The sequence below is a fragment of the Orycteropus afer genome, unplaced genomic scaffold (genome assembly GCF_000298275.1).
Source record: "Orycteropus afer afer isolate SDZICR_OR568_19922 unplaced genomic scaffold, OryAfe1.0 scaffold00020, whole genome shotgun sequence".
NCBI classification, from domain to species: Eukaryota; Metazoa; Chordata; class Mammalia; order Tubulidentata; family Orycteropodidae; genus Orycteropus; species Orycteropus afer.
The window spans coordinates 11,942,063-11,968,991 of NW_006921607.1; the positions used below are offsets into that span (position 1 = coordinate 11,942,063).

General features: G+C 40.0%; 1 protein-coding gene across 1 annotated transcript in view; it reads left to right on the plus strand.

Moving 5' to 3' along the window:
* Nucleotides 1-26,929, plus strand: part of PHF20 (PHD finger protein 20) — a 197,154-nt gene that overhangs the window by 158,723 nt on the left and 11,502 nt on the right. Inside the window, exons 12-14 of the mRNA XM_007934622.2 lie at nt 397-575; nt 23,003-23,102; nt 25,735-25,930. Of these exons, the coding sequence (XP_007932813.1) occupies nt 397-575; nt 23,003-23,102; nt 25,735-25,930 (475 nt within the window). The remainder of the gene's footprint in view (nt 1-396; nt 576-23,002; nt 23,103-25,734; nt 25,931-26,929) is intronic.

The window sequence follows — 26,929 nt, forward strand, 5'->3', positions numbered from 1 at the left end:
TATCTACAGTTTTAAAGGTATCTTTGGATACAGGCTGATGATAAGCCAGACCCTGGTTGGGTGGAGTGAGGTTGAGAAAGTTATTTGAGTTATTAATGAACCTCTGTGTGAGTCGTAAGGAGATGAAGCTCCTCTGCCAATGAGCTAGGTCACTTACCTTGAACTTTGCTCTCAGTAGAATTGGTAAATGGAGTTAGGTCATTGCCAGGCAACCTGCATTGTTTAGGCTGTTGTTAGATGACAGGCCCAAGAAACAGATTGAATCTCCATTTTCCAGCTCTGTGAATATTCACAGAAGAGTGGGACTGTAAGGTCATTTCTACTCTAACTGCCTAAGATGTTTTTATTTTATAACCGAAATAAAAATAGTGACTGTTGTTTTCCCTTTCCTCCCAGAGGAGGATAACCTGAGTGAGTCCTCTTCTGAGAGCTTTCTTTGGAGTGATGAAGAGTGTGGCCAAGATGTTGATGTGACCACCAACCCAGATGAGGAACTCGATGGGGATGACCGTTACGATTTTGAGGTGGTCCGCTGCATCTGTGAGGTCCAGGAGGAAAATGACTTCATGATTCAGGTAGGCAGAGCTGCTAGGAGACAGGGCTAGAGAAGCATGAAACTGGTATTTGGTGGGAATTTTGAGGGACTACCATATTTGTACACAAATGGCATGCACATTATTTGCATAAAACCATGGTATAGTTTGAAGCTACCAGAAATGTCAAATGAGTGGCCCCAGATAAGCAGTGTTATTGGCAGCAGACTGAGCTTTGCTTCTTGGTTCAGCTTCTTTGAATTCTAGGTTAGTATAAATAGTCCTTTAATAGAATATGAGGAGATGGGAGGGGCCATTGAGTCTAAACCTCTCATACTCTGCTTGAGGCAGCTGGGGCTCATAACTGGAAAGGGCCTTACCTATGGTCACACAGTGAGGAGTGGGACAGCTGGAGCTATATCTCTAGAATGGAAGTTAAATCTTCTTCCTATGGATCGAAACCTTTTCTTTGAGATAAAGTTTCTTATGGCCTAAAGCAATGGAGGCTGATTTTATCTTGTAGGTGCTTCTTGTTCTTTATTTTCCTGACATTTGTATCTATCATATCCATCTCTGGACTGTGCTTGTAGGGTGTACCCTCCTTGCCTGCTTGGGGAGATCATCCCGGCCAACACCTGCTTTTTTCTGGCCCTTCTTTTTCTGTTAATTACAGTTCTGCAGGAGGTGGCTGCTGGCTGGCTGATTCTGGGTGTCTTGGCAGCTGCCTGGCCTAGCCTAGTCGAGGGAACTTGATTTTTAAAATTAAGCTATGCAGGTATTGATTTGGGTGAAGGGAAGGGCAATGTACCAAAAGTGAGTGATCAACACAATGGCATTAAGGAAGAGGAAGACACAGAGAGGTGCACAAGAGGTACAGACAACAAAGATAAACCCTTTTACATACACAGTACTGCTTTATCTGTGATAACAAACATTAGTCTGTGGGTAGACAGATGGGTAGGGTAGACAGGCTCACTGATCAGGTATGTTTAGGCAAAAGAGGAATACACCCATGATCATATATAAGGTTGGCAAACAATATTTCTGCATAAGTATTTGTTTGTGCTATAAGAATGTCCAGATATATAATACAGCTAACAAGGGGCAAAGTCATGATAACTACTTGGCCATAGCCAACCACCTGAGGGAGCAAGGGGCTCAGGACCACGGTCGCAGGAACCTCAAGGTCAATTTGCATAAAATATTACGCAAAAACAATGTTCTACATCATACTTTGGTGAGTAGTGACTGGGGTCTTAAAAGCTTGCAAGCAGCCATCTAGATACTAGAGAACGATGGGTTGCATCTTGTTCAGAGCAAAGAATAATGAAGAAAACCAAAGATACATGAAAACAATTAGTCCAAGGAACTGGTGGACCATGCTGTCCTCAGCCTTTGTGACAGTAACACCAGAAGAATTAGATGGTGCCCAGCTACCGTAGTCAACCACTCAGAAAAGATCAGTGCAGGAGATCCTGGGTAGAGTGGAAGAAAAATGTGGAAGAAAACTCCAAATTACAGAAAAAGAACCAGTTCACTGGTCTGATAGAGCCTGGTGAGACCACTGAGACTATGGCTCCTAGTTACCTTCAGGTTTGGAACTGAACTCACTCCTGTGGCTTCCAGCCAAACAATATACAGGCATAAAGGATGAACATTTACATCAAATAGATAAACTCCTTAGAGGTCGGGAGAACAGAAGGGTAGTGTTTGCACAGAGAGATAGCGGGGGCGGGGGGCAGAAATGCATAGAAAGAAGGACATAGGGAATAGTACCTACGGGGAGGAAGTGGGAAGAGAACTGTTACATTGTGGGGAGTTGCAGTCAGTGTCATGAAACAAAATGTGTGTAAACTGCTGTATAGAAAACAAATTTGCTCTGTAAACTTTCACCCAAATCACAATAAAAATGAAAAGAAAAAAAAAAAAAAAAACCTGACACCAGTCAAATCTTAGCATCCTAAAAGTGAAAAATTAAGTTGTAGTTATATTGGTTAGGATTTTTTAGGAGGCTAGCATAGTACCTAAGGCATTTGACTGCTAACAGAAAGCTGGCAGTTCAAACCCACCAGCCACTCCTCGGAAGGAAGGCTGGGCGACCTACTTCCGTAGTGATACCGGCTTGGAAACCCAAGGAGGAGGGGTCGCTGTGAGTCAGGTCTGACTCAATGGCAGTGAGTTTGGTTTTTCAGTTTTTAGTAAAATTGTGTTGGGAAAATAGACTGGGTCCTGGAACCCAGGGGTAGAAGTGCAACCAGGTTCAGGAGTCTGGAATTCCATCTTGAAGGGCTTAGTCTACCTCTTTTCCTGTTTCTCCATGGAGTCCACTTGGTTCTTTTTCTTTTTGCTGTGGGCCTGTTTTCTTGGAAAATGCAAAATAATCATCCACGCTCACCTCCCACCCCCAGTTTATGCTTTTGTATTCAAGAGATCAACAACAACAACAACAAAACCAAATCTGTTGCCATGGAGTCAGTTCCAACTCATGGTGCCCCCTGTATTAGAGGAGAACTGCTCCTTAGGGCTTTCTTGGCTGTAATACTGGATGAAACAGCTTGTCAGGCCATTTTTTCTTGAAGTACCTGGGTGTGTTTGAACCGCCAGCCTTAGATTAGCAGTCAATCAGAAACTGTGACTAGCCAGGCTGAAATTGGAATCTCAGTCATAACTTTTATAGTTCTGGGGAAGAAATTCCAACTGGTTTGGGTCAAATGTTAGCCTTTAGATCAGTCACTTGTGGGTAGATGGGGATAAAAGGTTCAGTATTGGTCAAGTGTCCCACTTTGGTCTAGCCATCTAGTCTGGTGGGGTTAGAGGTTAGGGGTATAGGCAAGGTCATAGTGAACAAAATGACTGCCTGGGCCTACCTCTGGTATCGTGGTTGGAGAGTAGAGGTTGTCTACAGAAAAGGACATGTGGTTACCCAATGCCCGGTAAGAGTCCACCTAGTCTGTTGAGATTATGAGAAAAAGCCCAAACCTCCTCAACCTGATTACTATGTTAAAATTATATTTGCTTGCCTTTATAATGCTATAGGTCGGCATTGGCATCAATTTTCAAGTTCAGTTTTGGACCTTGACTTAATATAGTTATATTTATCTCACTTATCTTTGATTTTGTGCTTCTTATCTTTGATTCTTTTGTCTTCTTTGTGCTCAACAATTTCTTTTCTTTTGATTTTTTTGGAAACATTGAGCCTTTGCCAGTGTTCAGAAGGATTAGAGAGTGAGTGGGCCCACTTGCTGTTGCTTTTTGTTTTCCTAGTGCTCTTTTTTTTTTTTTTTAATATATTTTATTTTGAAATAATTATAGATTCACAGGAGGTTGCAAAGAAATGTACAGAGAAGTCCCATGAATCCCCTCTCTCTGATCTCCCTCATGTTAGCATTCCATACAACCACAGTATAACAACAAAACCAAGAATTGGCATTAGCACAATCCAGAGTGTATTCAGATTTCATCAGTAGTTATACATGTACTTGTGTGTGTGTGTGTGTGTGTTTGCGTTTGTGTATTGCTCTATACAGTTTTGTCACATGGGTATCCTTGCATTACCCTCACTATAATTAAGATACTCAGCTGTACCATCATCACAAGACTCCCATGTTACCCTTTTATAACCACACGTATCTCCTGCCTGCCATCCCTAAGCTCTGGCAACCATTAATCTGTTCTATATCTCTGTAATTATTACATGATTGTTACATGAACGGTACAGTATATATTTTAGTAAGCCATGGTGATGCAGTGGTTAAAATTCTCAGCGGCCAACTTAAAGGTCAGCAGTTCAGACCCACCCAGCAACTGTTGCAGTTTGCTTCTGTAAAGATCACAGCTATGGAAAGTCTCTAGGCAGTTCTACTCTGTTCTATAAGGGTTGCTGTGAGTCGGAAATAATACGATGGCAACGCGTTGTCTTACCGAGAGTGGCTTTTTCACTCAGTGTAATTTCCTGAGATTCATCCAAGTTGTTGCATGGGTCAACAGTTCATTTCTTTTTATTGCCAAGTACCAGAGTAATGCTCTTCTTATTAATGGTAGTGATTATATAGAATTAGGAACCCTGATGGTGAAGTGGTTATTTGGCTACTAACCAAAAGGTCAGCGGTTTGAACCTACCAGCCTCTCCGCGTGGAAAAAGATGTGGCAGTATGCTTCCATAAAGATTTATAGCCTTGGATACCATATGAGGCAGTTCTACTCTGACCTTTCAAATTTCTATGACTCAGAGTCGACGCAATAGCAATGGGTATGTATAGTTGAGTAGTAATTTAAAGTTTCTGAAATATTTTCACAAATATCATTTTACCCTAAATGAGGCTGCCTGAAGTCATTTGTTTTCCTCATTTTATAGGTGGGAAAATAAAGTTAGGGAGATAGTAATGATTTTCTCATGGTTGTAGAACTGTCAAATAGGTTATCAAGTTATGATTTGAATCCAGAACTCCCAGTCAGGTGTTCTTCAGTTGGTTCTGTTGTGATGTCACCCATTTCGTTTCTTGTTGGTGTTATTTGTATTCTCTCCCTCTTTTCCTTTGTTAAATTTGCCCGTGGTTTGTCGATTTTATTGATCTTTTCAAAACACCAACTTCTAGTCTTGTTGATTTTTTCTGTTCTTTCTATTTTCAGTTTCATTGATTTCTGCTTGAATCTTGAGTATTTCCTTTCTTCTGGTGACTGTAGGCTTTTCTTGGTGTTCTTTTTCTAAATGTTAGAGATGTTGGCTTAAAGTGTTGCTTTTGGCTCCTCTTTTTTAATGCATTTTATTGAAATATAATTTAAGTATGCAAAACTATAAATACATAAAAATATTTTTAAAAATATACAAAACTAAAGTCACATGGGTCAGTGCATTTTTTTGGGGGGGGCAGTGTTCCCTCCCCTCCCTTCCTACCCCTGGCAACCAACAAAGAAAGTTTCCTTCCATATATAAACCTTTCCTTGACCCTCCACAGCAATGAACTAATACTATATTTGTCCTACTGTGATTGACTTATTTCAATCAGCATAATGTCCTCCAAGTTCATCCATATTATGTGGTGTTTTGCAGACTCTACATTATTCAAGTTCATCCATATTATGTGGTGTTTTGCAGACTCTACATTATTCTTTAGTGCTGCATAGCATTCCGTTGTGTGTATGTACCATGGTTTGGTCATTCACTCTTCCGCTGACGGGCACATAGGTTGTTTCCATCTTTTTGCTGTTGTAAATAGTGCTGCGATGAACATGAGTGTGCATGTATCTGTTCCTTTCCTGGCTCTCACCTCTCTAGGATATATACCTAGTAATGGGATTGCTGGGTCAAATGGTATCTACAGTCCAGCTTTCTAAGGAATCACCATATTGCTTTCCATAGTGTTTGTATCACTTCACAGTCCCACCAGCAGTGTATAAGAGTCTCAATCTCTCCACATCCCCACTAGCATTTGTTATTTTCTGTCTTGTTGAACCTTGCCGTTAGTGCTGGGGTGAAACAGTATCTCATTGTTGTTTTGATTTGCATCTCTCTGATGGCCCGTGATTGTGAGCATCTCTTCAATCTCACTAATTCTGTCTTGCATTGATTCAATTCTCCTTTGCCCATCCAATGCCTTATCTATTTCTGAAAATTTAGTATTAATCTTCTGGATTTCTGTGTAAATTTTGTATCATTTCTAATTTTTCATTTATTTTGTCATTTTGTTCTTACATTGCCTTTCGAAATTGTTGTTGGGTTTTCTCTGTGTTTTCTTCAGTTTCATCTGTGTTTTCCTTGATCTGTCAATTCATTAAAGATACCTAAATATAACTCTTTTGAATTCCTTATCAGGGAGTTCCAATGCTGTGTCTTCATCAGGGATGTGTTCTGGGTTTGTATCCTGGTCCCTTGTTTCTCCTGCTTTATCTTGCTTCTTTGTGTGGACTGTGATGCCCTGTTGTCTCTGAGGCATTGTGACATTTTTGTGTTTATATTTAATTGGTGATTGTGTGTTGGAGTGACTTGCCCATGATTTTAATTTTTTTTGTTTTGTTTGTATGTTATCTGCACAAGCAGGGTAATGTGCTGTGCTCTCCTCTATTCACTAGTTGACAGCACTTATACTCTCACCACCTGTCTCCTTTCCTGTTGTCAGCCTCTTGTACATCCCTGCTGACCTTGGCAAACAGAGCTTATTCTTGGGTCCTTGGAATCTTAATGAGAATGCTATCACTTTAAAATCCAAAATGGTTGCCACTTGTAAAGATTCAAAATGGCTGTGCCTTCAGTTACTTAAATATCCAAAATGGCCACTGCTTGTAAACATTCAAAAAGGCTGCGCCCTCGGTCATTTTAAATATCCAAAATGGCTGTGCAAAAACGACAAGGAGGCCACATGTTCTGACCTCCTCTAATCTCACAAGAGGAAGACAGCAGTAACCCAAGGCCTATTACTGCAAGGCCAAACATGCTGTCTCCCTCCAGCCCTTTCACCAACCGTTCCTCCCAAAGCACCCACCACCTCTCTCCTGGGTTCAGTAATTCACTGCAGTGGCCACACAGAACTCACGGATTACGGGGTTTATTAGGGAAGCACCAGGCTACAACTCAAGTTCAGGAAGAACACTCAGTCTCTCTCCCAGCCCACCGTCCCTCAGCCAACAGTCTCTCACAGTCTCTTTCCCAGCAGTGCTGGTCCCTCGGTGTCTCACTCAGCGATGCATGTCTCTTGCGTCTCTTTCCCAGCAGCACGTGTCTCTTTCAGGGATGCGTGTCTCTTTTGGCAGCACTTCTTCCTCAACCAGCAGTCAGAGAGAGTTCTGCCTCCAGGAGGCCTCCTTTTGAGCCCGGCCGGGTGGTCAAACTAGCCAATCATAGCATCAGAACTCTAAGCACCTGAGAGAGAGTGGGAACCTCCGAGAACATTGTATTATGCCACACCCAACAGAAATACTCCACGTGGATAACATTTACAATCAGGAGCTCCTCAGTTGCTCATTCCACCACTGAGTTTATAATGACTTATGGGTAGAAAAGCCATACTAAGTAATTTACTACACTGCAGGCTGCCACTTGTAAACAATCAAAATGGCTGCACCCTCTGGGCAGGAGAAAGTCCACAGCTCAGGTTGTCTCCCTCCTTACTGTTTCCCTTCCTAATCATAGGCCACCAGCACAGTCGTCCCTGCAGCCGCTGGTAACCAGGGCTGATCTTTAGGTCAATTTTCTGGTCCCAACACCACTTGGAAATATTCAGGTTGTTGGTCCTATCAGTAGCTGCAACTCCGACTGTCTCTGTACTCACTGATTTCATTCAGGTTTTTCCACTAGTTGGTACCTAATCCACTTCTGTATAGTTCTTTCAAAGCTCAGGGCTCCAGGATTATCTTCTGTACCTCTGTCAACTGGTTTTTCTTTTCTTTGTTGAAGAGGGTCTGTGTCACTTGTTTCCCTGTTCCTCCATCTTACCAGAAGTCCCTGGCTCTTCTTTTTTGATGTGTGCATTTATTGCTATAAATTGTCCTCTGATCACTGCTTTCGCTGTGTTCCAAAGATTTTGGTATGTTGTGGTTTCATTTTCATTTGATTCTAGGAATTTTTAATTTCATTTTTTATTTCTTCTGTTACCCAGTCATTCTTAAGGAGGGTGTTGTTCAGTTTCCATGTGTGTGCTTTTTTTCTGTTGATCTTATTGTTGATTTCTAATTTAATAGCATTGAGATCTGAGAAGATGCTTTGCAGTTTTTCAGTGTTTTAAATTTATTAAGGCTTGCTTTATGGTCTGACATACGATCTTTCCTGGAGAATGTGCCATGTGCACTGTGTACTGTTGTTGGGTGAAGTGCTCTATAGATGACTGTAAGTCAAGTTGGTGGATTATATTGTTTAGCTCTTCTGCATCTTTCTTGTGTTTCTTTCTAGTTCTGTTTTTCATTGAAAGTGGTGTATTAAAGTCTCCTACTATGACTTGGAGTCATCTATTTTGGAATTTTTAATTTCAGTTCTGTTAAATTCTGATTTATGTATTTTGGGGCTCTTGCATTGGATCCATAGGTATTTATTATGGTTGTATCTTCTTGTTCAATTGATCTTTTAATCATTATATAATGTCCTTCCTTCTCTCTCATGGTGGTTTTTGTCTTAAAGTCAGTTTGATCAGAAATTAATATTGTCACTCCTGCTCCTTTTTGGTTGCCATTTGCTCACTAAATCTATTTCCAACTTTTGATTTTTAGTCTATTTTTGTCTCTAAGCTGTGTCTCTTGTAGATGGCATATTGATGGGTTATGTTGTCTTAACCAGTCTGCAACTCTCCATCTCTTGAGTGGTACATTTAATCCATTGACATTCAGTGTAATTATTGACAAGTATGAATTGTTTTCTGTCATTTTGTTATATGTTTTTTCATGGTGTTCCTGGTTCCTTTGTTTCATATATTTTTCTTTTGTGAGCTCATTTTGTTTAGGAATCATATTATCATTTCCTTTGTTGCTATTGTTTTAGTATTTGCTAAATATCTTTGCTTGTCTTCTTTTTTATTGTGTTGTCCAGGTTTATCATTTTTCTTTGAGGTTACCCTGTGATTTATAATTTTCTCCCTGAGTTTAGACCAGTGAATTCTGTCTTGCAGTTCTCTTGACTTCCTCACCATTTAGAAGTTCTATAACTACACTATTTTTTTCCCTCTTTTTGGTTTGTAGTTGTCTTCATTTGCCAGTTGATGTCTCTGGTTCCCTGTTTACAATCTTGTAAGCTTATTTTCCTTTGGTCATGTCCATAGCTGTGTTGGTTTCTGGGTTATATAATTTTATGTATTAATAGTCGGTTGTTGTTTGCTATTTTGGGTTCTCTGTTCAAAGGACTCCTTTTAGTATCTCTCATAAGCTTGGTCTGGTTTTAACAAATTCCCTTGATTTCTGCTTATCTGGAAATCTCCTAATTTCATCATCATATTTGAGGGACAAATTTGCCAGGTATATAATTCTCGGTTGGAAATTTTTATCTTTCAGGGTTTTGTGTATACCATCCCATTGCTTTCTCGCCTGCATGGTTTCTGCTGAGAAATCAGAGCTTATTCTTATTGGTTGTCCTTTGTAGGTAACTTTGCATTTTTCCCATGCTGCTTTCAGGATTCTTTCTTTGTGTTTGGTTTGATCAGTTTGAGGATGATATGCCTTGGTGATTTTCTTTTGGGGTCTATCCTGTTTGGGGATCATTGGACTTCCTGAATGAGTATCTTTCATCATATCATGGAAGTTCTCTTCCAACAAATCTTGGACAATTTTTTCAGTGTTTTTCTTTTTTTCTTCCTGTTCTGGAATTCCAATTACATGTAGGTTATTCCTTTTGATGGTATACCACATGAACCTTAGGCTTTCTTCATTTTGTTTTGATCTTTTTTCTGATTGATCTCTTTTGAAAGGAGTGTTCAGGTATTTGTCTTCAATCTCATTAATTCTGTCTTCCATTGCATCAATTCTACTCCTTTGCCCTTTCAATGTGTTATCTATTTCTGAAAATGTAGTGTTAATCTTCTTCTTTCTATCTGTAGATTTTGAATCATTTCTAATTTTTCATTTATTTTGTCATTTTGTTTTTGTATTTTCTTCTAAAATTGTTCTAGGGTTTTGTCTGTGTTTTCATTAATTTTGTCAGTGCTTTCCTTGATCTGTCTTTCAGTCCTTTGAAGATACCTAAATATAATTCTTTTGCATTCCTTATCAGGGAGTTCCAATGCTGCTGCTTCTTCAGGGATGTCTTCTAGGTCTGTATCCTACTCCTTTGTTTCTTCTGCTTTATCTTGCTTCTTTGTCAGTGATGGTCTCTTGTCTCTGAGACATTGTGACGTTGTTGTATTTAGATCTCTTTTAATTGTTCATGAAGAGGACTAAAGGTGAGTTGGGCTCTTGTTGGTGGTCATTTATCATTGGCCAGTTGGTGGAGAAGGAAGTGGTGACTCTCACTCAGTAAATGGAGCTGTAGGAGGTGTGGGTGTGATTGCGTTGTATAGGCACGGTTGCTGTCTCTCACTCGGACAAAAACAGTGATCAAAAAACCATCAAAAAAGTAAAAGCAAGTGGACAAAAAACTCACTGCATAAACACACAGGTACAATTACCAAAGAAAGAAAAAACCTCCACAATATCTGGGAAGTGGGTAAGAAGAAAAAAGAGGAGTAAGAGAATAAGAAAAAAAAATGGGAAATATGCAAAAAGGAAAACAAGGAATGGGGTTAACCATTGGAAAGAAAAAAAAATGGGAACCAGGAATAGGGAAAAGAGAAAAAGCTGAAAACTAGAACCTGGGAAGGGAATAATAATAATAATAAAAAGGATGAACAAATAATAGTAATAATTCTAAAACAGAGAAAAACAAACAAACTGGGGGAAGAATAAAGGCAAAAAAAAATCTCGGCAGGGTGGGCCAGAGCACCCAGGCTCCCTCCGAGCATACAGGCTGGGATGGAATTCCTGTGGGCCCAGAAGGTGGGTGGGAGTGAGAGATGGCTGCTCTGTTCACGGAGAGGGTGTGGGGTCTAAGAGTAACAAGGGGAATATCGCACTTTTCCAGTCATGCTGTCAGAAGGAACCAGTCACTGGAGAAGAACATCTTGTTTGGTAAATTAAAGGGTCAGTGAAAAAGGAGAAGACCATCAACAAGTGGAGCCTGTTCTTAGGCCCCTGGAATCTGAGAGGATGCTGTCACTTTAAGTATCCAAAATAGTCCAACTGCTTGTTAACATTCAAAATGGCTGCAACCTCCGGACAGGCAAAAGTCCACAGCTCAGCCTATCTCCCTCTTTGCTGCTGCTGCTTTTATTCACCAGCCACCAGTGCAATCCTCTGTGCAGCCCCTGGCTAGCAAGGCTGATTTTTAGGTTAATTCTTAGGTTCTTACACCCCTTGGCAATATCCAGGCTGTCTGTGCCGTTGGGATCGCTGACATACCACAGCTCTGTATGTGTCCTTTTTTGGCGTTATCACGTAGGTTCTTCTACAAGTTGGGGTTTAGTCCACTTCTATATTCTTCCTTTCAAAACTCAGAGCTCCAGGATTATCTTCTGTATCTGTGTTAATTGGTTCCCTTTTTCTTTATTGAAAAGGGTCTGTGTAGTTTGTCTGCTTATTCTGCCATCTTACCTTTTTTTTTTTTTTTTTTTTTACCTTGTCAAATGTTCTTTGCCTTGTGTGCCTTAGTTCTGAGGATCCATATTTAAAATTAAGTGAAACAAAATTTTTGGTTTTGAAACATAATGGCTGGCTGGCCAACCCCTACACCACCATAACCAGCAGGTTGCACACATTGCACACATACATACACACCTTAGGTTGAAGGAGTTTCTTTCTTTTTTTTGAATAGTGTCCATAGCAGCTTCTGGGAAGTCAAGGTCTCAAACAGTACTTATGGCCTTTATATACCTTAGGTCAGTGATTTTCTAACTTTTTTAGGCATTTGAACGCCTTTTTGTATTGGAATCTTTCACAGAACCCCAAAACGTGTAATAGGTAAAAGCAGTAGTTTTGAAAGTTCAAATTACATTATCTTCACTTTTGAGGTTGGGATTGTGAATGCTGAGCATGTTCTTGTGAAGTCTGACATGAAGTCAAGTTATGATGACAGTTACTGACTTGCAGCAGCTTCAGTGGCACTTTTGTTTTTCTCTTTTTGGTAACACATCATTAAGGTAAGCTTGATGCATATGGTGGCCATTGCAGGTGTGACTTTTCTAAACCTCGTGCTATATAATCACTTAGATTAATTGGAGATGGGAGGAAGAGCTTTGATCTGAGGACAACATAATATTGAGCTTAAGCTAGCAGTACTTAAGCTTAAGATGAGTTTAAGATTATGTGTACTGGTGGGCACCCTTGTCTTAGTATTTGGGATGAAACACATTTGAATGTGCTTTTTTTTTGGTGCAAATTGACATTCAACACTTCATGCACACTTGATTTCACATGTTTTGAATATTGTTGTTGTTGGGTATTGATGAGTCAGTTCTGACTCCTAGCGACCTTATGCATAACAGAACAAAACACTGCCTGTCTTACACTGTTCTCGCGGTTAGTTGCTATTCTTGAGCTCATGATTGCAGCCACTGTGTCAGTCCATCTTGTTGATGGTCTTCTCCTTTTTCACTGACCCTTTAATTTATCAAACATGATATTCTTCTCCAGTGACTCCAGTGACTAATTCCTTCTGACAGCATGACCAAAATATAACAGATGAAGTCTGGCCTTTTTTTTTTTTTTTAAATTGTGATTTGGGTGAAAGTTTACGGAGCAAGTTCACTTTCTGTACAGCAGCTCACATACACTTTGTCTCATGACATTGATTACAATTTCCCACAATGCAGCAGCTGCCCTCCCACTTCCTCCCCATAGTTACCTCTCCATCTGTCCTTCCCTTCTGTGTACTCCTGCCCTGGAGCTGTCTCCCTTTGCATACACAGCACTTCTATTCTCTCATGATTGTTCTCTCTAAGGAGTGTATCTACCTAATGTAAATGTTCAGCTCATATGCCTGTCTTTTGTTTGGCTGGAATCCACAGGAGTGGATTCAGTTCCAGACCTGAAGGGCAACTAGGGGGCATAGTCTTAGTGGTTCCATCTGGCTCTGTCAGACCAGCAAACCTGGTCCTTTTTTTTTTTTTTTCCAAATGATTTTGAGTTTTGCTCCACATTGTTCTCCCTCTCTATCCAGGATCTCCTAAAGAGATCCCCCTCCGAATGGTTGACAGTGGTAGCCAGGCACCATCTAGTTCTGGTCTCATAGTCGTATAGGCTGAGGATCGCATGGTGTACCAGTCACTTGGACTAATTGTTTCCATGTGTCTTTGGTTTTTTTCATTCTTCTTTGCTCTGGATGAGAAGAGACCCATTGTTGCATCTAGATGCAAATTTGGCCATTCTTACTTCTAAGAAACATTTTGGCTGTACTTCCTCTCAGACAGATTTGTTCGTTCTTCTAGCAGTCCATGGTACATTCAGTATTCTTTGCCAACACCACAATTCAGAGGAATCATTTCTTCCTAATTCATTGTCCAGCTTTCAAATGAATATGAGATGATTGAAAATACTATGGTTTAAGTCAGTCAGCCACACCTTAGTTTTTAAAATGACATCATTGCTCCTTAATAGTTCAAAGAGGTTTTTTGCAGGTTTGCCCAGTGCAATATGATGTCTGAATTCTTGCTGCTTCCATGAGTGTTGACTGTGGATCCAAGTAAAATGAAATCTTTGACAGCCTCAATCTTTTCTCAATTCATCATGATGTTGCTTATTGGCCCAGTTGTGAGGATTTTTATGTTCTTTATGTTGAGAAGTAATCCATACTGAAGTCTGTAGTCTTTGATCCTCATCAGTAAGTGCTTCAAGTCATCTTCACTTTTAGCAAGCAAGGTTGTGTCATCTGCATATTGCAGGTTGTTAATGAGTCCTCCTCCGATTCTGATACTGTGTTCTTCTTCATATAGTCCAGCTTCTCGGATTATTTGTTCATTGTACAGATTGAATAAGTATGGTGAAAGGATACCATCCAGACACACCCTTCCTGATTTTAAACCATTCAGTATCCCCTTCTTCTGTTCAAACAACTGCCTTTGGTCTGTGTACAGGCTCTTATAAAAAGGGCATAGGGGTGGTATCTTCTGACCTCCTTTAACTTCACAGGAGGGAGACTGACTCACCATCAGCAGCCCTAGGCTATTCCTGTGAAGTCAGACATGCCAACACCCTCCTGCCTTTTTACCAACTCTGACACCATCTGTCCCTCCCATAACATTCACTGTTTCTCTGCTGGGTTCGATAATTTGTTGCAATGGCCACACAGAACTCACAGATGATACTTAGAATTATGGGGTTTATTAGGGAAGTAAGAGGCTACAATTCAGATTCAGAACACTCTCAGGATATACTGTTTCCATCAGGACAGTCTCCCCTCAGCCATGCCCTCAGGCACGCCTCTCTGACCCTTGGCCTCTTGGCTTGGCCTCTGCCCTCCTTGGGCAAATGTTATAAGCTCTTTTAGCTCTGGCACTAGGTACACCTGGGTGCCCTCTATTCTGCCAACAAGCCTCTTGCCCAAAGGCACTCAGCTTTCTCACTCCTTGGGCTGGCAAACCTGCTTCTCTGTCTTATGCCTCTTGGCTCCTCAGCCGATTCTTTTCAGCTGGTTGTTTCAGCTGTTTGTCTTAGCTGATTGTTACTGCCAGTTGTCTCAGCTGTCTTCTTGTGAAGGAGGCCAGTGCTGGGACCTTGGGTCCAAGGACGTGCTCCACTCTAACTGCGATTCTTTCTCTTGATGGCAGTGAGATTCCCCCCTTCTCCCCTTAGGAGGACTCATTTTAAGCCTAGCAGAATGACAAAACTAACCAGTCTTCACATTGGAGTACCATACACCTTAATTGCATGATCCCCAATAAGCTGGTGGGAGTCACAAAAACTGCTTAGAAAAGGCATATCAAGTAATTCATTACACCATAACTCTGCACATTTAAGTGAGCACAATTAAGTGTTCTGGAATTCCCATTGTTTGCAATGTTGTCCATGTTTGTTATGACCAACATAGTTGAATGCCTTTGCATAGTTAATAAAACACAAAAAACATCTTTTTGGTATTCTTTGCTTCAGCCAAGATCCATCTGACATCACCAGTGATAGCCCATGTACGAATGTCCTCTTCTGAATCCAGCTTGAATTTCTGGCAGTTCCCTGTCAATACACTGCTACAATTTTTTTTTTTTTTTTGATTATCTTAAGCAAAATTTTACTTGCATATGATATTAATGATATTATTCAATAATTTCCACATTCTGTTCATCACTTTTTTTGGAATGGGCACAGATACCAGTCTCTTCAGTTGTTTGGCCAATCAGCTATCTTCCAGATTTTCTGACATAGGTGAGTAAGTGCCTCCAGAGTTGCATCCGTTTGTTGAAACATCTCAGTAGATATTCCCTCAGTTCCTGTGACCTTGTTTTTCTCCAGTTCCTTCAGTGTAGCCTGGACTTCTTCCTTCAATACCATTGGTTGTGGAGCACATGCTTCCTCCTGAAATGACTGAATATCAACCAGTTCTTTTTGGTACAGTGACTGTGTGTATTCCTTCCATTTTGTCTTGATACTTGCTGCATTGTCCAACATTTTGCCCAGAGAATCCTTCAGTATTGCAGTTTGCGGCTTGAATTTTTTTCCTTCAGTTCTTTCACCTTGAGAAGTGCCAAACATGTTCTTTGCTTTTGATTTTCTAATTCCAGGTCTTTGCACATTTCATTATAATACTTTGTCTTCTCGAGCCACCCTTTGAAATCTTATGTTCAGCTGTTTTATTTCAATATTTCTTCCTTTCTCTTTAGCTACTCTCCAAAAACAAATTTCAGAGTCTCTTCTGACACCCATTTTTTTTTTCCTTCCTTTACTGTCTTTTTAATGGCTTTTTGCTTTCTTCATGTATGATGTTCTTGATGTCATCCCACAACTCGTCTGGTTTTAGTTACTGGTGTTCAGTGCATCAAATCTGTTCTTCACATGGTCTCTAAAGTTAGGTGGGATATATTCAAGGTCATATTCTGGCTCTCGTGAAGTTGTTTTAATTTTCTTCAGCTTCAGCTTGAACTTACATATGAGCAATTGATGCTCTGTTCCACAGTCAGTTCCTGGCCTTGTTTTGACTGATGATACTGAGCTTTTCCATTACCTCTTTCCACAATAGTGGTCAATTTGATTTCTGTATATTCCATCTGGTGAGGTCCATGTGTACGGTCACCTTTCATATTGTTGAAAAAAGGTATTTGCAATGAATAAGTCATTGGTCTTACAAAATTCTGTCATGCAGTCTTCTCTGTTATTCCTATCACCAAGTCCATGTTTTCCAACTACTGATGCGTCTTTGTTTCCAACTTTCACATTCTAATCACCAGTAATTATCAATACATCTTGATTGTAAGTTTGGTCTATTTTAGACTGCAGAAGTTGGTAAATTCTTTAGTTTATTCACCTTTGTCTTTGATGTGGTTGATGCATAAACTTGAATAATAGTTGTATTAACTGGTCTTCTTTGTAGGCATATGTACTTCAGGACATATGCTTCACTGACAGCATTGTACATCAGGATAGATCTTGAAATATATATATATGTATATTTTTTAATGATAAATGCAATGCCATTTCTCTTCAATTTGTCATTCCTGGCATAGTAGACTGACCGTAATGATTGTTTGATTTAAAATGGCCACTACCAGTCCATTTCTGCTCATTAATGCCTAGGATATCGATTTTATGTGTTCCATTTCATTTTTGACAACTGCAGTTTTCCTAGATTGATACTTCATACATTTCACGTTCTAGTTATTAATGAATGTTCATAGCTCTTTTCTTCCCTTTTTGAGTCATGCCACATCAGCAAATAAAGGTCCTAAAAGCTTTAATCCACTCATAAATTAAGATCAACTCTACTTTGAAGAGGCAGCTCTTTTCCAGTCATATTTTGAGTGCCTTCCAACCTGAAGGGCTAATCTTCCACCACTATATCAAATGTTTCACTGCTCTTCATAAGGTTTTCAGTGGCCAATTTTTTCAGAAGTGGAACTGTCTATATCCTTTTTCCTAATCTGTCTTTGTCTGAGAAAGTCCCTCTGAAATCTGTCCACTCTGGGTAACCCTGCTGATATTTGAAATACTGGTGACATAGCTTCCAGAGTCACACAACATGCAAGCTACTACAGTATGACAAGCTCACAGAAGGATGATGGTATGTTTTGAGTAGTCCCATTTACAAAATACACACACACACACACACACACACATTGCAGAACCTCTGAAACTCTAACAAAACCCCACTGCTGTCGAGTTGGATCCGACTCATAGTGACCCCTCCTTGGGTTTCTGAGGCAGTATCACTATGGAAATAGATTACCCAGTCTTCCTTCCAAGGAGGGGCTGGTGGGTTTGAACTGCCATTCTTCTGGTTAGCAGTCAAATGCCTTAGGCACTAAACCACCAGAGCTCCTCTGAAGCTCTATAGAATATAATTTTAAAATTATTATATAACATAAAGGAGCTCTTGTGGCTTAGTGCCTAAGGCATTTGACTGCTAACCAGAAGGCTGGTGGTTCAAACCCATCAGCCACTCCACGGAAGGAAGATTGGGCAATCTACTTCCATAGTGATACTGCCTCAGAAACCCAAGGAGGGGTCACTATGGGCAGTGAGTTTGGTTTTTTTTTTTTTTATAACATAAAGGAGCTTTGGTAGTGTAATAGTTAAGCACTTGGCTGCTAACTGAAAGGTTGACAGTTTGAACACACCAATGACTCTGTGGGAGAAAGTCCTAGAGGTCTGTTTTCATGAAGATTACAGCCAAGAAAATGCCATGGGGTAGTTACACTTTGTCACATGGGGTCGCTATGCATCGGAATAAACACAGACTACTGTAATTTTTTTAGTAGAATTTTCTTTGAAGTAAGGCTTTTAAAACAATTTTGGGGAACCATTAATGTTCACGCTGTCTCTGTAGGCATGAACTCAGTTCAGGGCTTTGGTGGCCTGATTGGATTTACCTGCCATTTGTCCATAGAACTCTTCAGTGGGCCCTTCCTGCAAGGCATTATCAATGTAAGAGACCTTGTTGTAGTCCATGGTGATACTTTCTCCATAGACATTTTTATAAGTAGCAAGGATCATAGGATGTTAGGGGAGTAGAGCTTGGCTTGACATAAGGAAACTCAGGTGTGAAGCTGTTGGGGTTACAACAGCTGTTATTTGGCAAAGTCAGGATCTAACTTACAGTCTCTCCCTTCCCAGCCTGCATGTGATGTGCCCTTTCCCATAACTCAGCTCAGTATTTACGGCTCCCCTTCTGGCTTTGCAGTAATGAGCTCACTTCGGAATACCTTGTTTTTTGTTCTAGAAGACTTCTGCACTTGTCTACTTGAAATAATTGTGTCCAGCTGGCTCTGTGTTGTGGAGGGACGGTTTCTGACTGTCTCTGTCATAATGAACAATATACTTTTTCTACTTAGTATCTTTACCAAAAGACAGAGATTTAGAGGATGCTAACTGGAACAAGTGTAATTTAAGCTTTTTGTGTTTTATTCATTGCCTAGTTAGGAAGGCGCAAATAATTTTTTCTTAAAACAATTTTGAACTTAAATGGGTGTTCTATACAACCCTAGAATACATTTAAGATTTGTTTTCTACAAGTTGCATGCATTACGTTTTAAAAAATAATTTTCTTTCATCATTTTGGTACCAATATAACTCAAGTATATTATTATTTGATTTTATTTACCAGTGCTTATTAAAATCACTGGAAGGTTAGTGTTCTACTTAATGGTCATGGGTATTTCAGCTATCTGAATACCACCTAGAAAGATGAGTATCAGGGAAACTTGAATTTTAAATTATTTGAATTGTCCTAGGACAGGGTTTGCCTGCTCTTTTTTCTTAAAGGGTCAGATGGTCTCCGTTGCAACTTTTCAACTCTGCCGCAGTAGTGAGAAAGCAGCCCAAAACAATACATGAATAAATGAGATGACTGTGTTCATCTAATGCCTTGTTTGCAAAAACAGACTTTGAGCTGGATTTGACCTATGGGCCGTTTGTTTGCTGGCCTAGAACTGGCCCTAGAGCAACAAATATATATAAGGTACCCAAACTTTTCCTTTCCTAGTAAAAATTGTGTGGCATTTTTAACAGGATGCACATTATAAATAAATAAATAAATAAAATATATATGTGTATGTATATAGTATATATTTGTTGCTAGCTAATGGATTTACATGGTTTACAATCCGGAAGGTCCACAAAGGTCTACAGGGAAAAGCTTCACCTCTTCTTTTGTTCCTCAACTACCCATTCCCTAGAGGTACCCCTTGTTATCAGTTTCTTGTGCATCCTTCCAGAAACAGTCTATGGCTAAGCAAGCAGTAAGAAATACATTCTCCCCAATATTATTTTTTATATATTAACATTTTATATGTAGTATTTCACATCTTCCTTTTTTCATTTAATAATATATATAGATTGAAGACCACTCCATTTTCAACCATAAAAACACTTCCCTATCCTTTTCCATGACTGCAGAATGGCTGAATGAGCATTTATTTAACCTTTTCCCTGCCAATGGACATTAAGACTGTTTCTAATCTTAACAGTAATACAAGGAATAACTTTTCATATAAATTTTTACATTTGTGCAAGTATACCTGTGGGGTCAAATTTTGGCAGTAGGGTATGCCTACTGAGCTAAAGGGTATTGTTGTTGTTGTTATGTGCCGTCGAGTCGGCCCCGACTCATAGCGACCCCTCCTTGGGTTTCCGAGGCAGTATCACTACGGAAGTAGGATTGCCCAACCTTCCTTCCGAGGAGTGGCTGGTGGGTTTGAACCGCCAGCCATCTGGTTAGCAGGCAAGTGTTTTAGCCACTATGCTACCAGAGCTCCTGAGCTAAAGGGTATGGACATTTATAATTTTGACAGATACTGCTATCTCCTTCTCTAGAGGATGTACCAAAGAAAGTCAAACCCAGCAATATTATGAGAAAGCTTGTTCCCCACACCCTTTTTAATACAGGGTATTATCAAACTTACTTATCTTTGGTTTTCATATAAGTGAAAAAATAGTCTTAATAGTATAGCCATTTTGTAATTTATTTTTTAATAACTTAAAAAAATTTCATCATAATTGTAGCATTTGGAAAATGGAAAAGATCACAAAGAAGAAAACAGGAGTTACCCAGATTATTTTTACCCAAAGATAGCCACTGTTAGTATTTTGGCATGCTTACATAAACTTATTCACTATAAATAGTTTTTCAATAAGAATAACACTTTTAGGATGAAAGATAAAACATTTACATGTTTTATAAAAACTTCAGGTGAAATATAAAAATATTAAGAAGAAAGTGAAATTGAACTGCAATCCCAAAACCTGGAGATCCTATGAGCCCATATTGTTAATCTGGTCTCCTTTCACATTAATTTACATTAATTCAAGTTGTTGTTGTTGTTGTTAGGTGCAAATGAGTTGGTTTTAACTTGTTATTTGCTGTGGGTTCTGACTCATTGTGACCCCATGTACAACAGAATGAAACACTGCCTGGTCCTATGTCATCCCCAATTGCTGCCACATTTGAGACCCTCATTGCAGCCACTGTGTGATTTCATCTCATTGAGGGTCTTCCTCTTTTTCACTGACCCTCTGCTTTATCAAGCATAATGCCCTTCTCCAAGGACTAGTCTCTTCTGATCACATGTCTAAGGTGTGTGAGATGAAGTCTCATCATCCTCCCTTCTATGCAGCGTCTGGTTGTACTTCTTCCGAGATGGATCTGTCAGTTCTTCTGGGAGTCCATGGTCTATTCTTACCCTTGGTCAATACCATTATTAAGAGGCATCAGTTCTTCTTGGGTCTTCCTTATTCCCTTCTTTCCCATTGGTCCCTTTGTCTATAATTGATTGTACAATTCTGTTTTAATTATTGTGTCTTGATAATATTTTTTAAATGTCTAATAGTGCTAACACCTCCTCACTACTTTTTCTTTTTCACAAATTTCCTGGCAATTGATTTTAGAACCAGCTTATCTAGTTCCAAAGCTATTATTTTATCATTTTATTAGCATTACATTATTTTTTAGATTAACCCAAGACATTGATATCCTTAGGGTATTGGCTTTTGCTGTCTAGGAACAGGGTACACTCTACAATTGCCTGAAGTCTTTCTGTACCTGTAGTAGTCTTTTGACGTTTTATCAATACCTTGCATATTTGTTAGGTCAATTCTTAGGTATTTTATTCTGTTAGAATTCATAACCATTTCTCAATTTAAATTTTTTAAAAAACAATGTAGTTTAGCCACCTAACATTTTGGATTTTGCAGTTTAGTTGCATTTGATTCATTGTGGTGGTTCCTAGTTCTCAAGAAACTTACAATCATTGGTGAGACAGGATTTCCTTTTTTATCCCCCCTCAGACTTCACTCTTAATGATCTATTTTGTGCTACCAGCTGTTGTTGTCTTGCACACATTACTTTCTCTTTCTGTGCCTCAGTTTCCTCATCTGTAACATGAAATTTCTGGATTAGATCTTAATTGAAGTCTCTTTTCCTGGTCTGTCTCTCTTGATTCTGATGGGATTAACTTCCTAGAGAGCTTATATCCTTGCATGGAAGCCCTCTTGATGATGGGACAGTCTGATTCCAAGTGGCTGATGATCATCTGACCTTTGGATTCTCAGTTCCTTGTGGGCAGTCTGGTGGCCTGCCCTCAAGACTATGTGAGGAAGCTCACTCTCCATCTTGCACGGCTCATCTGTTTGGATAGTTAACAGATTTAGGGCTCTGGTTTAGAATCACTTGCTTTAAAGTGTCCCTGGAGTAGGCCTTTCTTCCTCATTCCTTTCTCTGAATTCTTAGCTTCCAGGCTTACTATCCTCAGGCTGTCCACAGGTCTTCCCACCTGCTGCCCTCCTTGTCTACGCCATCCTTCCCCTCCTACACATTTGCAGGCAGAGGAACCTAGGAGTTAAATGAACTAACTTTGGAACTAGTCAGGCTTATGTTTTGGTGACATAGTGGTTAAGACATTCAACTGCTACCAGAAGGTTGGTGATTCAAATCCATCAGCCATTATGTAAGAAAAACATGAAGCAGTCTGCTTCTGTAAAGATTTATAGCCTTGGAATCCCTATGGGGTTATTATGCATTGGAATTGACTTGATGGCAGTGGGTTTGGTTTTGGTTTGAATTATATTATGATCCATGTTTTTCTCTCATCAGCTGTGTGACTTTTGGTAAGATTGAGAGAAAATAATTGGAAAAGGCTAGCATATGATTACTCTAGGAAGCATCAAACAAATTCATTTGACTACTAGTAGTAGTACTACATTTAATACATATAAATTGCATGCTAGCTCTGTGCCGGTACCTTTTATACATAACCATTGAATCTTCACAGGCAGCCCATGGGTTTGGAAGGAGGAGTATCTTTTTTGCAAAGGAGGAAACTGCAGCCCAGGGTGAAGTGACCTGTTTAAAGTGACAAAGCTAATGAATATCCAACCCAGCATTTAAACTCAAGTTTGGCAGCTCCAAGTCAGCCTTTTCTAAACACTTAAACAACTTACTCTCTGTCCTAATAAAGTGATCACAAAAGTAAATAAAGTCTCTAGAAAGTATTCTAGTTTGACACTGTTTAATAGAATTAAATATTCTTTATCTGCCCTGTCCAGTACAGTAATCACTAGCTTCATATAGCTGTTGAACACTTGAAATGTGACTCCTAAAGTTGAGGAACTAACTTTTTAGTTTAATTTGTTCATTTAAATAGCCACCTGTTGCCAGTGACTACCATATTGGACAGTGCAATTCCAGATGAGTTGCAAGCTCAGTTCCTGTATAAGCCAGTAGGGAGCGCTCTTCCCTCCCCTCTTCCTGCCTGTTGCAGGTAGACTTCTTTTGGATGGAGGATACCCTCTAAGTTTAATTTTTGTTGCTTCTTTGATTCTAACAGTGTGAAGAGTGCCAGTGCTGGCAGCATGGGGTCTGCATGGGATTACTGGAAGAAAATGTGCCTGAGAAATACACCTGTTATGTTTGCCAAGACCCTCCAGGTAGAGTTTTCTGGAGTCAGGGATATTAACAGTATGTGGCTTTTTCTTTAGCACAGCTGGCCATGAAGCATCCTAAGTGTCTGGTCTTGACACTCATTTCTTCAGCATCGCTTGGACTCCTCCTCCTTTTCACCTTTGTTGCTTACCTGCCTGGTGACTAGCTATCTTGAACTTAGACTACGAGGTTCACTTAGCTGAAGGCCTTGCTTTGAGCTAAACTTTCTCTTTTCTTGAGAGCTCATGAAGATGGTCATGCAGGCTCTGTCCTTGCCTTTTTGAGTCTGTAGAGAGTGTTGGAAAAATCTGCCTTTGCTCCCTGTGGTGGCATCTGCTACCTGAAAGGGAAATAAGCTCCTAAGGGAAAGAGAGAAGGTGTGATGCAATGAGCCTGTCACCAGAAAGAACAGAGCAGTGAGTAAATCCTTAGCAGGTTAGGTTACTGTAATTGTTCCCTGGCCACATGGGTAGCCTATAGGCCGTGGGTGCCCCTTTCCAGAAGTGTCAGGAGGGGTAGACTATAAATCTCTGGGTTCTTGTCTCACTGTAGTAGGATGGTGACATCTTCTTTTACCACTTATAAGGTCCTTTCTCAGCTCCAGTCCCACAGTTGCCTTACAGCCAGACAATGTTTAGCACCTCTGCTTTTGTTACTCTTTTTGGTCCTTCAAGGTGGTTCTGGTAGGAGTTCCTCCTCCCATTTGACTTATGAAGGGGAAATCAGTGCTCAGAGGATATATATGATTTGTCTAATCTCATAAAGAAAATTAAAATTAGAACTGATTTGTGGGGCCAAGTCTCTTGATTTTGCTAGTTATTTAGGGAACCACTGTTTATTTTCCAATAGGCAGTTCCCTTCTGGCCCTGATGACCTATCTTGTGACATTATGTCTCCTTATACTAGATGAGTCAATAGACACAGGCATCTGCCTGTGCTAGTCTCTTTATCCCAAGGAAAGAACATGGTCAGAAGATTAATCCTTGAATCATGGAATATTATTGAGGGGCAGAACCTCAGAGACCACTTACTTCAGTCCTGACATTGGTCAGGCTAACGAACATGGCACAGTTGAGACATGACTGGTTAGAGATCATTCAGCCAGTTAGCACCAGACCCTAGATGAGAACATGGGTGCCTGACCTTTGTCTTGAAAAATAGGCCATGCTATTCTGAATGCTGCTGTTCACCCACTGCCTACAGCAGCTACCTATAAGACTCTTCCAGGTAACCCTGAGGGCTCTGTAGGACTCTTGTTAAAAATTCTTTTGTCTGCCTTATTGTCTCTCATTCTTTACCTCCACTTTTTCCTCTTTAGAAATTACACACCCTGTCTTCATCAAGTCCTTTGCACATTCTTAACTTTTATAACATTAATCATTAATGTGAATAGACTTCTAGAATTGAGCACTGAATGTCACAGGGTCTGCATTTATAATGTGCTTGACTTTGCAGTATTGGGCCAAAAGTTTAACCAAACAAATTTGTTCTTTAAAGATTATTTAAGAATGTTTTTAACAGACTTGAGGTGCACCTTGCTACATGTTAGTGCAGCCAGAAATAATCCAAAGACCTTGATGGGGATTACTTTTCAGAGTTTTTGTAGATGTATAGCTACTGGAAAGTTAACATTCTGGTTGAAAGCTGTTCCCTGGGCTTCCAGAGCAGAAAACACTGTTGATTCACACATGGTTGTGTTTTCAGTCCCTCTAAGGAAACCTGCAATGAACAAGACCATTGAAGCCGTGTAGTTCATTTGTTACTGTATAACAGATATGAGACAGAGGCCCAGAGAAGGGAAGGGGCCTGACCATCTATTTTGTTAGGTGGTATAGTTGGGGAGGCAGGGCATGGGTGTTTTTTCTGTTAATGTCATAAATCCATTCAAGAATTCATTTTGCCAGGTACTAGGGATGCAACCGTGAACAAGATGATTCCTACTCTTCTGGCTTTTAGTGGGGTGGGGATAAGAAACCAATATGAAAATAAATCAACAGGAACTCATGTACTCATGAGGAACTACGTTAGGATAGTGGCCAATGTTGTGAGGAGGGAAAGAGATCAGATAGGGAATGATTAAGATGCTATTACTTTGGGAGGTAAAAAGACTTCTCTGAAATGGTGGTAAGGAGCCAGTACTGCAAAGGTCTTAGGGAATAGTGCTCTAAACAGAGAGGATTCTACAGCAAAGATCCTAAGGCCAGAAGGAGGTTTATATATCCGAGAAGCTGAGAGGAAGCCACTGTGTTGCTGGGAAGAGGAGGGCAAGAAGGATCTGGGTCATTTAGGCCTCATTAGGCTAGAGTTAGAGCTTTGGGTTTTTCTTCTGTGAGCAATAGGAAGCAACGGAAGGCTTTAATTGGAAAGAACATGATACAATTTAAATTTAAAGAGCTATCCAGGTTCCCATCCTACCTTTGGTCAGTTCCAGGAGATCTGGATATTTATGTACCTTATTCACAACCTTATCCTTAACACCTGCAACAGAGACCAGCATATAATGGATGCTAAGCAAATGAATAAGTGAACTCACCAATCCAACCTTCCTGTAGTCTTTGTGGTAATTGTGTGATAATGATAAAATGTCCTAGGTTACCTTCAGGCCATGTTTTAAACCTCTCCTTGTCACTGCTTCAGGTCAGAGGCCGGGTTTCAAGTATTGGTATGACAAGGAATGGTTGAGCAGGGGACACATGCATGGCCTGGCATTTCTGGAAGAGAACTACTCCCATCAGAACGCCAAGAAGATCGTGGCCACCCACCAGCTTCTTGGTGATGTGCAGAGAGTGATCGAGGTCCTGCATGGCCTGCAGCTCAAGATGAGCATCTTGCAGTAAGTGTGGCATCTATTGCTTTGGGGAGGAATCTGATTTGGCATGGTAGGGGCAGGCTGAATCTGAGAAACTGGAAAGCCATAAAACCAGTGAGAGAACGGGTGAGCTTGAGACCTTTGCTAAAAATTTTCAGTTACATGGTAAACATTCTTGATTGGTAAACAAAATAATATTTCCATATTACTGCTGCTGGAAGGGATATTGTTGGCAGGTTGGCTCTCCAGCATAGTGGTTGCCCCATAAATGTGTATTTCTTGGTGGTTTGTTCACACAGAAAAGTTCTACACCTTTTGGAGTTGTACTGCTTGCTTTTAGTAATCAGAAATTTGGGGAGTGAAATTGAGAGTGAATTCCTATCTGTGGCTACACTCTATATGCAAGATGACCCAGGTTCACATAAGATCTGATAAAGACACGTGGCTGTTATGTGAGGGCTGTTGGCTTTTGTAACCTATTGTTTTACCAAATAAGGCAACTGGGGCACTGAGTGGGGTAGTTCCATGGTTCCCCAGGAAATTGGTGGCCAGATCCAGGACTAGAACCTAAGCCTAAAGTTTCACAAAGCATCTACCTTTATTTAGAATGATGTGCTTAGATATTTTCCACTCTTTATTCCTTTTTTATAATTTATTTTTATCTACTCAAATTAATTTTATGACCCTCTCAGGTCAAAACTCAAAACAGTAAACTGTTCTGGAAAACTTGAAAGTCACACAGTTTTATGTGCATATACAAATATGCAGAACTTTAAACAAATTCTCAAGAGTCTGTGGCCCAAAAAATGGTAGGAATCCCTGTTTTTCGGTAATGAACTTTTCTCTTTGGAATGATGAGATGGGAGATGTTAGAAGAATTTTAAACCACTTTGTTACTAATGGCCTACATAGATGACACCCCTATTATCTGGATCATCATTGCCTTTTTTATAACCAAGTGCTGTTGCATGCCAGGATTATTGGGACTGTTTGATTAATTAGTTAAGGTTATTTTTAGTAAGC